Below are 14,845 nucleotides of genomic sequence, written 5' to 3'. Positions count from 1 at the left end.
TGTCACGTATAGTTTATTGTTATGGATCTGATGATGAACGGGCTCTTGTGATGGTGACTGGTTATTAAAGGGAAGCAGAACATATCGATTAGGAGCAGGTGGAACCAGCGGGCGATCACTAAGTGGACCCGGGGTTCCACCGGCCTCCGCTGAGACCAGAATGGGAGCTTTGTGGTGCAGGACCGCGTGTGGAAGGTTTGAGGAGGCAGCGTTTAAACGTTGGATTGTTTTCGGTGGCCGTGGGTTTAACTCCGTGGGCGTGAGTCGGAGGTTTCTACATGTGCTTGGTAAAGTTTGTGTATTTGATATTCAAATGATCTCAATGGTGCATTTAAATTTAAACAGTTGATGGGGTCCTGATCTGGAACTCGCCTGTTACGTTTGTGGTGCTTATGAATGTGTAAATAATTAATTTGGTGATTAAAGGAAACAATTATAAGAAAATTATTACATAATGCAATTATTAATTATTAGATCTAATGTAGATGAAATGACATGCTACCGTGTGCACTGTGCATTTACTGTGTGTAATTGTATATTATGATTTGTGAGCTTGCAGCTAATGTTACTTATTTTCCTGTGTTTTCTAGTCAGTCAAGGTTTTTCACCTCTTGTTTGGTAACGAAGGAATTTAATCATCTACAAGAAGGGAAGAAAGGACGAGTAGCGAGGGGTGATGTCTTCACGCCGTTGCTCTGTTTCAGCGGCTTCAGCTTCCACGAAGCAGTGGTGCCGAGACTCACGCAGCCTCTTTTCCAGCGCAGCAGCTCAGAAGACGGCGAATACCTCCACTGCTTTTTTCTGTGATTGTAAAACGTGCAGTTACACAGAACAATGAAGGCAGTAGTGGTTATTTGGCTGCACTAGAATCAAAGTTCACCCGAATGCACCTCATCCATCTCTCCTCCAGTTCAGCTCCAGTGCCTGTTACATCTAAATTCATTAGTGCCTCCAGAGATGTGTGTGTGTGTGTGTGTGTGTGTGTGTGTGTGTGTGTGTGTGTGTGTGTGTGTGTGTGTGTGTGTGTGTGTGTGTGTGTGTGTGTGTGTGTGTGAGAGTGTGTGAGCATCATCAGTGCTAAATGATTACAAAGCATAGTTATTAAAAACGGCCATGATTGCCTGTAGCAAAAACACTGTGATATGAGTTTAGCTCCTCTCCACAGGCAAAGACACGCGTGGAAGAACACGCACACACTGTGCGTGAACACAAACACGTCTCTCCTCCGGCAAGAGCGAAGCCTCACTCCGTCACCTGAGCTCGTCATTCTTCGCGTTTTCTGCCCTTCGTGATTCTTTATGCGCCACAAAATAGTGAAGCTGAACTACATGATGCTGAAGCAAAGAACATGAATGTGTGTAGATAAACGTCTGTGCAGTAACGCTCGTCTGTTGTTGTGTTGCGTTGACACGTCGCAGTCTGTTGACTCACACACACACACACACACACACACACACACACACACACACACACACACACACACACACACACACACACACACACACACACACACGCCCAGCAGACAACAGTGGCCTCCAACCAAACAGGTTCTCCGTGGGTACAACTTATCAGTTCGAGGCAGACTCACACTCAGCGATGTGTGTGTGTGTGTGTGTGTGTGTGTGTGTGTGTGTGTGTGTGTGTGTGTGTGTGTGTGTGTGTGTGTGTGTGTGTGTGTGTGTATGTGTGTTTGCAGCCCAAACAGTTCTGCTCAAACGCCCGCTCGTTTTCATGCTGGCGCAGGTTTGAGCCACAGCCACGACGGTCAACCGTCTTTAAGTCACGTGATCCACGGAGTGGCTCACAAACGCGGACTGGACGCTGCTCAGGCGCCAGCTTCGGGGAAGGAACGGCGCAGAACCCGTCCTGATCCACTGGGCTCGGGCTTCCTCCGGCTCCGGGCTCAGAACACGCTCACTCCCACCGTCCACCTGTCGTCACCAGCTGGCACACACACCTGGCTCACCGGCGTCCGCCAGGAACGGGGAGAATGGAGCGTTACCACGGCAACCATATGGCGTTGGCCTGGCACGCTTGGCGTTGCCGTGGCAACGACGGAGCTGACACTCGGGCGGCGGACATGGACCAGAATCACAGGCACTCTGCTCCCCGATGATGCACGGGCCCCGCGCTCGACGGACGAACGGACAGTCGCCTTTCATGTTATTGCTTTGAATTTTCATATTATTGCTTAAAAAAAAAGAACGCGGCCAAGTGTGTCTGGCTCGGCTGAATCTGCGAGCAGCATGGTTGAAGTGAGGACTTCCCCTTCCCCCTCGCGGCTGAGTGGACCGGCTCGGAGAGCGGAACAGCCACGCGAGTCGTCAAAGCTGTGACGAGCAAATCGGAACGCGCTGCGCAACAGCAACACACAACTCCGGTCTGAGCCACGAGCACAAGCGTAAGAAGTCGTGCTGGTCGCTCGAAGCCGACTCAGCTGCAGCTCAGTCTGACGTGGCACGAGGAGCGGCTCAGGTGTGAGTCCTGGCTGCATACCTGAGACGTGAGTGTGTGCGGCTGCGCAGTCCGGCTACGTCGGATGCAAGCACGTGCACCGTGTGCGCAGACTTCAGTGACTTTTGAGTCTGCGTATTTAGGATTTAGGTTCGTTTCCTCCCTCTTCACCATTTGGCCTTCGGAAGTGTCTGCACACTCACTTTACACTTTTAACATCTTCATTATGCTCCTTTATTTCATTCTAATCAGGATGCGTTGGGAGGGGCTCCACATAATTAAGACATGACAATGAATAATCAGCGCTCAACTGCCGTGGCTTCCTTTGTTGCATCTGTACAAATGGTGGAGGAAGAGCGATTGTGCGGAAATACAAACTCGGCGCTGAATAGCTTCATCAGAGTGTTTATTTGTCAAGTCTTTTCCATTGTTAAGAACAGGCCGCTAAAGTTGCATGTTGCTCAGACAAGGGCACCTTGTCCAAAAATAATTTTTAGTCCAGTCTGACGCCTGAGGTGGAATTCAGAGCATGTTAATTTACATTATTTATTGTAATATTAGTTGAAGATCATCAGCAGGAACAAACGCGTCCTCACACAGTTTATTTAAAACTTAATGAATGTGTTTAACTGTTTAAATGTGACTCTAGTTAACCTCATTTACATGGAGCCTTTGAGCATCTTTAAACGTGTTGGTAATAATTTAAAATACAACTTTTACAACAGCTCTAATCATCCTTACTAATGTTCTACATCCTCTATATTATTATTAATTTCACTACATCAAGGACATGTAATATTCACCTCAGAATTTTTATACATTTGTTACAGTATTCACATGAATATTCACTGTCAAATTCTGCTTAATAATTAAAATTAACAAGATTCTTTTTAGGTGAAAGATCTGTAGATAGAATTGAATGCTCATCTTTGCGAAGCGTGCACGTGCTTGACAAAACTTGTCTGTTCAAATGAGTTGACCTTACGTTTTTTCATCCTAAATGTCGTCAGCACAGTCAATTTAAAACTCGTAGTTGTCAAGATAAACTGCATTTTTAATAGTGGTTGTAGAGTCTCGACAGCTTCAGGTGCAACAGTAAAATGCTGATGTTTACTTCGGTCTTGCTTCAAATATAAGTCAGGACGAAGCCTCCGACGCATCCATTATGGGACGGTCTTAAATTGCTCTGGGCTACTGGTGAGCACTGGTGGGTGCTGTGACAGCTCAGAGTGCTGGAAATTGCCTGCATTGGAACAAAGCTCCTGCTTCTGGGTCGAAGGAGGTCACCCAGCGGTTCAAAACAGAAAATCCATGCCCGCTCGCCGTCCTTGTCCAGAACAGGGGCTTTTATTTTGCAGGGACCTTTCATTCTAGCACATATTACGCAGCGATGACTGCGTGGTGGGGTCTGTGACTGACGGTTCGCTGACGGACAAACATCCACAAATCAATACTGTGTTTGATCATTCTCATTTGGAAATCACTTTGTGAAAGCACTCAAATTTACCGTGGCACTAAAATGCACCACGGCAACGATTTAAGCCCCCGATGGACGGAAAACACCTGCAGATTACGGCAAACGGCAGTAAGTGTTGTCTCTAATGGCGCGACGCCAACACTGTCACAGCAGCAAGTCCGCGTCACGAGGAGCGGAACAGCATCGGTGGCAGAACACGCCAGACAGTCCGGTTTACAGGCGAGGACGCAGGGAAACACCTGCAACGACCCGCAGCGCAACGAGCCAGCGACACCCGCGAAAAGGCTGGAAATGAAGCTGGGACTAAAAATAGCTCCACGAATGTCCTCTCTTCTCACAGTCGAGTTCAGACGGAGGCTGTTCACACCTTTCTGTGACCTGGAGGTGACAGCGAGCGGGAGAACACACACACACACACACACACACACACACACACCTGTTGCCCACGCGTGTGAGCTGTGCAGCAAATCAAAGCGCGTGGTGAAGCGTCTTTTTAAAGGACACACAGAACCCGGAGCCTCCGGCGCAGCTCGGTCGGTGCTTCTGATGGTCGGCCCATTTGAATTGACGCGAATTTGACAGTTCTGACCCACGATTGCAAAGAATTTAGGCCTTTTTACCATTCAGTCCATGATGTTGTGATACAAGTCGAGGCCCCGGGGGAAATCTCTGTAGGTAAAGGCCGAGGCCGTTTAATGTGTTCGGCCGCGGAGCCCTCGGGCAGCGTTACGCGTGGACCCATTGTGATGCTGTGATGAATAAAGTCTCGTGGGTTTGGAACCGCTCCGTTTCCTGCTGCATCCACAAATGCAACCCGACACCGCATTGTGCGAGGACGGAGCCGGACGTCGCATCTGTGCAGAAACACCACAAAGGACCCGCTCGCGTCCAATGAACTAAATGACAGCGGAAATGACGAGGTCACGTTTCAGCTTGTGTCCGTTATTTGCATAAACAGCGTGGGTCACAGCGGTACAATCTGCAGTTGTGATGGATCCAATGCGTCCAATGAAGCCTGAAGTCTCAGGCTGCAGATATTCCACATTTAAAACTTTAACCGTTACTGTCATTAAATGAACATGTCTTTAGTTACAATCAGTACTATGTAATATATAAAATGATCCACGTCTCTGGCTGAAGATTTGAAGTTCTAGGTTTTCTGTGAGCAACTGAGGGTTAAATAGTTGATCTTTTCCATCTAACAACAAAATGCATGCAAATACATTTTGAAACCTATAAATATTTATATTTAATGTATTTAAATACACATAAAGCCCAGACGAGACGCACATTGTGGCGTTGTTTGTCACAATTTGCTTTTAAATCAACCCCTGCTGCCTCGTGACGTCAGACATTTCTCTGCTCGCCCGCTCCCTCCCTCCCTCTCTCTCTCTCTCTCTCTCGTGCGCGCGCCCTCTCTCCGCGTGAAACAAAGTCTGGTGTCCGCGAGAGCCCGTAGGAAGCGAAAAGAGAGAAAGCGGGGATAGGGGAGAATGGAGAGGCTCAGTGCAACAACTGGAGGAATAATAAGCCACTGAACGCGGGCGAAGAGAAGCGAACGCGGAGAAAGTCGAGGGGGAAAAACTTTTGAGGGGGGAAAAACTGCCAGAGACGTTCACGCGGACGCGTTTGGGAACATGGATACACTTTTCTCCGTTTTCCTGGGACTCCTGCTGCTCGCGTCGACGCTCGCCAGTCAGATACAGACAGGTAAGAACCGGAACCAGACGCAGAACCCACGCGCACAGAACCCAGCCGCTCGTGGGCCGCGAGAGGGAACTTTGACGCGCATTGTCGCGTCTCTTCGCCCGTTCCGAACCCGTGAATTCCTGACAGGTGTGTTTAGGTGTCGGACAAAAGTTGGCCGCCGCGTTGGGAGGACTCGGCCGTGTCTCAATTCGCCCCCTTTTAAACGTCCTCCGGTGACGGACGGGGGGTTCTGGTGGCGTGAGTGTGTTTTTGTCCCGGTCTTTTCAAACGCGACTTGTCCGTTCGTGGCTCGCGAGCGTCGGCTCTCTTTGAAGTCCGGCGGTTCGCCTGCCAGGTTGCGTTTACGTGCGCTCATCGTTGTCGTTGACCGAAATCCTGCATTGTGTTATTTTGAAACTAAGTTGATAGATTCCTGGTTGAGTCTTTAATGCATCACGGGACGACAGACCGGGCGATTCCACTAAAAGGGAATAAAATCTGGTGTCAGGATTTAAAAGCTGCACTAAATTGAATTTACTGAGCATATGTGTAAAGTTACCGGTAATAACACTTATATTATACGCAGAACAGCGAATGCACGGAGGCTGCGGAGACGTCGTTCGCCGTCCGCCGCCGTGTTTGACTGGAGAAAAAGTTGCTGCGTTCATGCGGGTCATTCTATACAGTTCATGTAAATCCACAGCAGTGAGGATTTTTTGTGCCTTTCGCCCCTTTTTGCATTTCTTTAGTAAAATACTCCCGTTCAGAAGCTTCGACTTCCGATCTGATGCGGCGCATTTATCTGTTAATCTCTCGCTTCAGCCATTCATGACTTGAAGTCCTCTCTCGGGGACTGTTGCTCTTTTGCGGCAGCCGGAGGTCGGTTCGAACCCAACGCTCCGCTCGGCGCAAAGCGAGCCTGTCCGCTCGAACTTTATTCGCGCTGCGCGTAACAGCGCCCGGCGTGTGGAGCCGGAGCCGCCGCCGGGTTCACACCGCGTTAGAAAAATAGCGATGAAGGACTTTCAAGCTGTGACACATGGACGGTTGCGCGTATTTGAAGTCGGAACCGGCGTGAAGCGTCGACTTAAACCGGCCAAGTGCGCGCGTCCGTGTGCGAGCTCGCTGTTTACGCACTTTAAACTCAATTTTGACCAGGACCTTTGCGCGTCTTTTGTGTTGCGCGTTGGACCCACACTGACATCAAGTTCTTTCCTCGTCGTCCGTCTGTCTGATCCGCGACCGCCGCCGCTGCTGCGCGCCGGGATGGTGACGCTTGCGTCAAAGCCCGTCCGTTTGTCCGTTAACCGAGGAAGTTCGTCGCGTTTTGTCTTGGTGCGGGACGCGACCGCAAAGACGAACTCCTCGCGTGCTCCGCGGCTCTCGGTGCCTTTTTTCCCACCCCGTCCTGCGTCGCTGTACGCGCGTGCGTGGCCGCGGAGCGCTTCGTCCCGTTCGCGTCCGGCAGTCGTTCGGCGCACAACTCCGAAACGCACGCGCAGGGCTCACGCGGCTGTTTGAAAGTTGACCCCCAAACACGCACGCGCACGCACGCACGGCCACATAAAGCTGTAATAACGGACGCATCAAGCCTCATTTACGTACCGGACCACCGATAACCAGAAATAGTGTAATAGCGTCGTGTTCTGCTCCAACTCGCTCAGGCCTGTTGATCATTTGCATAGAAATTACACATTAATTACTTCTTCATCTGTGAATGTTTTATTGACCCCCCCTCCCCTCCTCTTCCCACGCCTGCGTCCCATAACTAACCCCTCTCCCCCTCCCCTGTGGCCATTTGGCCCTCTGGGTAACAAACGTGTGGAATTTCTTTGAGGCCACTTTGGGAATTTGTGTGCAGTTAATTTGCACGTAAATACTAGTGAGTAGATGCTGATTTACACAGACCAGGAGTGGGGAAAGGGTTAAAGGTGAGGACTTCAAATAAAAGAATTTTCATCACAAAAATAAAACAAGTGTAATATTAATTTTATATCAACTGAAGGGGTTAAACGTCTGCAGATTCAGTGTAATTATCATAATAATTTCTGTTCATTTTGTGCATTTATACTGATTGGAAATCACAGATTAATGGTCATTATAACATCAGAAATTAATATAGATATAATCAGATGTGCAGTGGTGCAGTCGCCGTGCTGCACTCAGACAAGAAACTGCACATTTAAAAATGTCTGCCATTTTACAGTCACACTGGGTTTGTGTGTGTTTTTTTCTAATGTTTTTCTCCTAGTTTCTCATTTTGAAAGTCAAACTGTAAATCGCGGGGTTTGTATGAATCGGTCTCTCTCCATCCCTCGCCTGTCCTTATCCTGGAGCTTTGTTTTGGCTTATTGCTTACAAAGTTCCTGCAATAAATGTGAACGAGCGTTCGTCTTCACCAAGTCACTAACCGAGTTTATGCTAATTTGACAAGTTTCTAAATCTGTCTCCTCTGATCGAGTTGTGACACAGATTCCCGGCGTCTTTAATCTTAATGAAGTGAAATAATTGTTTTCCATTAGCGTCTCCTGACGAATTAGACGACTGCCAATGCCACTGAGCGCCACATCTGAGCCGGTTTAATTATAATTGTAAATTATTTCAGTATTTTGAACATTAGGACCAAGTTGGTTTAATTATAATTACTTTTTCGCCTCATTTAAAAGATGAAGTAAAATCGTGTGTTCTGCCTGAGAAAGGCGAGAGAAGTAGCGATAGTGAGGAATAAAAGAGGAGGAGGAGAGGATAGAAAACAAGAAATGCAACCGTTGGTTTCTGGCCACGGGCATCTCCTCGACTCAAGAGACTGTGAAAACTGCAGGAGGGAGTGTGGGTGAGTGTGTGTGTGTGTGTGTGTGTGTGTGTGTGTGCGTCGCTGTCACTTACAGTGGAGGAGGGAGGCCGATGCCTCGGAGCCTCCGGAGTGCAGCGGCACAAAGGCGAGCGCCGAGTGAGCGCCTCTCATTTGGATTCATGTGGGAAAGAATCAAAGGCCCGCTCCGTTAAAAGTCACACCCCGGTCCGACGTCCTTCAGATCCATCTTGAGGTCGCCGCTGCAGTTCCAGCGCCGCTCCTCCCACCGCCAATCTGTTTTTAAGGGTTTCAATTTAGTGATAGATGGAAAAAACGTCTCGTTGAAACGCATGCACAGGCGTGTGCATAAAATGTAATTAATCTGTTGAGAGATTTCATTAGCTAATCCCTCATTAGCCTGCACATGAATAATTTAAGGGTTTGTGTTGAAATGTGTGCATTTAGCCTCTGAGCCTCCTGCTGTTGGATGCAGTCTGGGTTCGTTTGCGCTGAAGAACCTGCTCGACGCCAGATTGCGTCACAGCTTCTTCCACACGTGACATGTTTTACTCCTGCGTTTCCGCTCAGGTGGAAGTTTAGCCGCCGGTTCATCGTGGTTAAACTTTACATAGCGGCCCGTGACGGTTGTAAATCATCAGGCGGCCGCTGAGCGTGAACCACAGCCCCACTGGAAATGAAGTGGGCCAGTGCGTCCAGAAGTCCTACAGCCCGCGTTTGATGAATGACGGTATTAGTCCGCTATCATCAATCTCGACTCGGCCCGGTTCGGCACTGCTCACAGCTGTCAGTACGAGGGGGCCCGGAAACCCGCCGCCGCCTCACGCACACACTCGCACACACGCGCCCGCGCACGGCCGGCTAATGACAGATTAAGTAATCAACCTGCTCAGCTGATTAATTACAGCGCAGACGCACACGCGCAGATGCGAGCGGCCTCGGCAGCGCTGGTGTAGGGAGGTGTGTGATGGATGAGATGGGGGCGTGGAGGCAAATCGTTTTGGGGGAGGCCGGGCGAACCGAGGGGTCAAGGTGGAGGTCAAAGGTCAAAGGTTGTGTTCTCTTCCCCGGGTCGTGTGTTTCCTCGCTCTCGCATGCTCTCCGCTCTAACGCTGTCTTCTTCTCTGCTTTGCTCCTGCTGGATGCATGGATGCAGCTCACATGGGCCGCGCTGAGAAGGGTGAGTCCTGACCGCCACCGTCATCACACTCGTCCCCATTAAACCAGTGTCACCCAGTTCACTGTGGGCTTCCCACCGTAGTGACGTCATCATCCACAGTCATCATGTAGTTACCTCGTCTGTCTGCTAACATCAACTTAACGCACGATACCTGTTCCCATTATTCCCACAATGCCGACTTGAACTGACTGAAATGTTTGGCTCGCGTCTTTTTGTGTGTGTGTGTGTGTGTGTGTGTGTGTGTGTGCGACTCTGCCAGCACGTCTGTCACTTAATCTGTCTGCCATTTGTGTGTCTCCCTTCCTGACGCTGTCTGTCTGCGTGTAGTCAGACAGCTGTCGGGAGGTTTGAAGTTTCCAGGTGCTGTTTGTTTACTTGAGCGCGGTCTTTAATAAAGGAGCTCTGAGCGTCTTTGTTCAGTAGCTTAACACACCTCGCCTTCCGTTCTGCTCTGTTCTGCTCTGTTCTGTTCCGTTCTTCTCCGTTCTCTCACTGACTCCTCTACTCTTCCTTCCTCCTTTGTCATTTTCTCTTTCACACACAGCGGCCATTTGTTGATGAGAGACATGTTGTCAGTGTCATCAAATCATATAAATATTCTTTGCCAGAGTCACATTGTGGTTAATTCTGAGATAAACAATTGATGGCTTTGATTGAGTTCCTAGATTTCTACATACATTTGGATTGTTGCTTCAAAACACAAGCGCAGTGTAATAAAAGTCAGTTCCTATGAAGAATCACATCTGCTTTCACTAATTTCTCTGTGGTTGACTCCACCCAGACGCCGTAATATGTTTAGAACCACAATGATTCCTCATCCAGTAAACACAGGGATGACTGAAATCATCAAATAAACAATTGCCAGCTAACGAATATCAGCTGATGGATTCTTCTGTAACAGACACTGTCCTCGGTCTCGAAGGCAGAGGGCCCAAAAATAATGTTCAAAAGGAGAGTTTCCACTTCAGCATCATCTGATGGATGACTTTTAGGAGCGTTTGCCTTTTGAAGTCCTCACTGAGGCTATTTTTGATCCACTCAAAGCTCCCGAAGAGACAAATTAAGATACAAAATACTTTAAAGTAACATCAGAATTTGCTGAAATGGACAAACTGTTCACATATAAACGCTTTGTGCTTGTGTTTTACTTTAGGCTGTGGATTCATCATTGTATTGAGTAAATGTGACAACTCAGTGTGTGTGTGTGTGTGTGTGTGTGTGTGTGTGTGTGTGTGTGTGTGTGTGTGTGTGTGTGTGGGGCAGAGCCTTTTTGTGTTCGCCTTCAGGTGGACTGGACAGACGTGGTCAAAGGCCTCCTGTGTGTGTGTGTGTGTGTGTGTGTGTGTGTGTGGGTCTGTGTGTGTGTGTGTGTGTGCGTGTGTGTGTGTGTGTGTGTGTGTGTGTGTGTGCGTGCGTAGCTGTCGGCGGTGGATGAAGTGGTCTCCATTAGTCCATTTAAAAATAAGCCTGTCATTAAAGTGCAGAGCACATGCACGCACACATGCAGAAGGAGCCACGAGCGTTGTGTGGTGTAACATTGGACGTCTCCGTGTGTAGTCTTGACAAACATCCCAGAGGACGCGCCACCACGCTGCCTTTCAGCCACGGCTCTGGATGTGCAGCGCATCCTCGTATCAGAACCACGCTATTTTTACGCTCCTTACATTCTTTTCCAACAACTCTTCTCTTTAAGCTGCTTTCAGTGCGAGAGCAACGGAAAGCTTTCAAGATATGCAGCATAAACCCTGGTCTGCGTGTGTGTGGGGGGGGATCAGAGGCTTACAGACAGATGACCACTCCATTAAGATTATCATCTCCATCCCGTCGTGTACTTCACATCACTGCGCTGCTCCTCCGCTCGTCTGCGTGAGCAGAGATTTAAACCTCCCACAAGATAGAAATGAAGTCGCACCGTCGTCCTAATCTGCTGTTTGTTCCGTGCGTCCGCCTGCCGCCCGGGCTCGTCCTGTCTGCGATGACTGGAGACGAAAGCAGACACATGGTCAAGCCTGACAGACGCACACACGCACGCACACACACCCACAGTCAATCACTCCAACGCGACAGGCTGCGCGTGGGAGTCTGGAGACAGACACTGGAGTGTGGAACATCTGTCTGTCTGTCAGGTCTGCGCTCGGTCTGTCCAAGTCTGCAGAACCCGAGGCGCTGCGATGGGGTCGCATCGCACACGTTTTCACGCAGCGCTGAACGCGCACACGCCAGAGAACCGAAGGAGACAACCAGTCCAATGGTCGAATGGATGCAGATGAACTTTTACCGCTCCTACATCTGAAATTCGGGCCCCCAAGATGAAAACAGGCGACTCCACCAGGAGCTTCTGCTGCAGAGCTGCCTGCTGGTTCCCGCCCTCGAACCTCCAAACACGCTCAGATTTATATCGACGCATTCACAAAGGTAAATAATAGTTTTTCCACGCTTTTAATGGATTGCCGGGTCCGGACACCTACTGAGGCCATAACTCCCCCGAGGCCCTTTAAGCGCCCGTGGGAACCGCTGACCAGGAGCTCTGACGCCCCGGTTCAAGCACTGACTTGTCTGAATGGTGCAAATTGACTCTCTGCGTAACGGAATCCCAGCACCTAAACCTGGAGCAGCCGCAAAATAGGATGTGAGTTATTTGCTGGGAGGTAACGCTCAGATTCTCGGTGCGAAGGGATCGTATTCGTCTCAAAGCCGATGCTCTTTGGCCTGTTGATGTTGATAGTGTGCAGACTCCACCGTGTCTGGTGGAGTCGAGTGAAATCAGTCACATTAGTCAACCCCCCCCCCCCCCCCCCCTCCTGAGGACCGACAGGCCCATCCTAAACAAAGCAGCAGAACGTTTATTCAGCCCTTCCCCCATCGACCCCGTTCCTCCAACTTTCCCCCCGTCTCGTCCACCAGATCCCCACCTCTGCCCCCCTCTACCCCCCCCAAAAAAAGCAAAAAAGCAAGGCTAGGATTTCATGTTCCCAAATCCACAGTGAATGGCGTAGCGTTACACGGGTGAAGTGTGTGGACTCTGCTTAAGGTGGAAATGGGTCCAAATGAAGGCGGCTGCACCGACTCCCTCAAAAAATGTAGTTGTGGCAAACTGTCACAGCGAAAACTAACAGTTCACTCAACAAGTGGAGCTGTTGTATCTGCGATTCGTCCAAAACACATTCTTCTCAGTGGAGTCATGCAGACACTAACCCCCCCCCCCCCCTTCTGCAGCACATCAAGGTCTCTGTATCTTTCTATCTCGCCACATTCTGGAATGCGGAGTCTCTCCCCGTCGTGCTTTCGGTGACTCTCACATGCTCAAACACACAGAGACCCCCCCCCCACAACCCCCCAGAGTACAAGTCTCTGTAGGAGGAACTGTCTCTTTGTGTTAAGTGGCCAGGTTAACTGTCGCTACGTCTATATTGGGCCAAAGGTAAATAAAGCGTGTATGTTTCTATGTGCGTGTGTGTTTCTACGTATGTGTGTGTGCGCGCACGGTGTGTGTGTTTCTACGTGCGCGTGTGTGCGAGCCCAGCGAGCTGTCTCGTCGGAGTAACAGTTAGCAGATACAGCGCTGCCTCCCCACGACATGAACTGTCTCTTGTGCTCAGCCTCACGCGCAGACACACAATACTACCTTAACCCACGGTGCCGAGTCCTGCACCGAGTCGAGTGCCGCTGTGGCGCGGGACCCCTGCAGTCCGTGTGGATTTGTGGCTTCAACACATTCCTCTGGGCGCCCAAAACCTCCAGTGATTTGTCGACTGCGTTTCCAGGAACGGCTGGATTTGTTGCGTTCACAAAGCACAAAGCGTTGAGCTGCAGCACCGTGATGCAGGTCAAAGGTCACGTGCAGGTGGAACACGGCCGAGCGCGTGCTCATCTCACGGTCGCTCGCGCGTCTTAACCTCAGCACGAATCTGTGGCCGCAGCAGAGCGGCTCCCGTGAGTCTGCTCAACACAAGTGTTCCCTTGGTAAATAGAGGTCGGAGTCAGAGGGCTCAGTCCGCCTCTCTATGGGCTGTTTGCTCTATCACCTCGATGCACTAACACGCACTCCAGAGGCCCGCATACCTCTGAGCTGAGCGAGAGCTCGTCAGCCACATGTGGTTTCGGTTAGCCGCTCTCCCCCTCAGCCCGGCCCCAAACACACCACTTGTACTCCACCACGGTCAAGTACATGTGAATGTCTGCCATACAGCGTATACTGCTGTGTGTGTGTGTGTGTGTGTGTGTGTGTGTGTGTGTGTGTGTGTGTGTGTGTGTGTGTGTGTGTGTGTGTGTGTGTGTGTGTGTGTGTGTGTGCTTGTCCCGGCCCGAGGCAGAGTCGAGTGGAGCAGTGAATCAAGGTTAGTGGTCCAAAGAGAGCAAGAAGGGGAGAGAGGCTTTGATGGAGGCAGCGAAAGAGGAAGAGAGCCGAGCTGCTCGCCGTGTGAATAATACCGTCCAATAGTTTTCTTTACCAAAACGAGACGATAACCTAATACTGCTCGCAACCAACACATCCTCCAAAGGTTCAGAACCTCCGCTTACTACTGAGAGCGAATTAAAAAGCCAGCCTCTTTTGAATTGACTCCGTGAACAAAGAGTGGGCTGCAAGACTGTGTTTGTATTTTTATTCACCATGTGGTGTTTTTAACAAACACACTCAGTCCTGCCTCCACCACTGAATAGGAAATCATTTTTCTTGGCTGCTCTCTGCTCCTGATTTGGCGTCTTATTAAAATATAGTGAACACACAATTAAGCTTAATGCATCCTGGGACCGCGATGCCACTTGTTTGTTGGCTTTTCCAACAAGCTGGTTGAGAAAGTTGCTTTATATCAGTGAAGGCATTCTTCTCTAGGCACAGTTGCTCTAAGTTGCACACCTAGTTTTCATGGACTCAGGCTAAAGGTGGTGACTGATGAGGAGATGCTAAGATGTGCATTGCTGGCCTCAACTTGAGTGACACCGGCTCGAAGCGTAATCCTCGCCATATGGAGGCGAGTGGAATGGGAGTAAATGATACAGAACGGGAGTTGGGAGAGGAAAGTGCGTGGGAGGGCGAGCGAGAGCTTTCCCAAGTCTGATAAGGACCAGAGCGAACTGACACAATAAACACTCGCAGCTGCACCGCCTGTTCTTTACCTCCTCCATATGGATGTGCCCATAACAACAAAGGAGAAACTGGGAGGCAGTGAATGTTCTCCCGTCTTGATAAGATGCAGCCTTCTAGTTTTTCCTCCCCATCGAGCTGTGCCCT

At 49.8% G+C, this 14,845-nt stretch overlaps 1 protein-coding gene across 20 annotated transcripts in view; it reads left to right on the top strand.

Annotated features, from left to right (window-relative positions):
* The first annotated feature begins 5,341 nt into the window (after positions 1 to 5,341).
* The window catches only part of ptprk (protein tyrosine phosphatase receptor type K), a 64,971-nt gene continuing 55,467 nt past the window's right edge, over positions 5,342 to 14,845 (top strand). For 9 of the 20 annotated variants that reach the window (XM_029142193.3, XM_029142194.3, XM_029142202.3 and 6 more), the window contains exons 1-2: positions 5,343 to 5,641; positions 9,589 to 9,612. In XM_029142193.3, the coding sequence (XP_028998026.1) occupies positions 5,569 to 5,641; positions 9,589 to 9,612 (97 nt within the window). In that variant the 5' untranslated portion in view covers positions 5,343 to 5,568. Of the gene's footprint in view, positions 5,642 to 9,588; positions 9,613 to 14,845 lie in introns of all 20 variants that reach the window. The other 11 variants (XM_029142190.3, XM_029142188.3, XM_029142195.3 and 8 more) reach the window with 3 other exon arrangements.

Source organism: Betta splendens, chromosome 24, assembly GCF_900634795.4.
Source record: "Betta splendens chromosome 24, fBetSpl5.4, whole genome shotgun sequence".
In the NCBI taxonomy this organism is placed as follows: domain Eukaryota; kingdom Metazoa; phylum Chordata; class Actinopteri; order Anabantiformes; family Osphronemidae; genus Betta; species Betta splendens.
The sequence above is the reverse complement of the archived record's forward strand: the minus strand, read 5'-3'. Positions and strand labels throughout refer to the sequence as shown.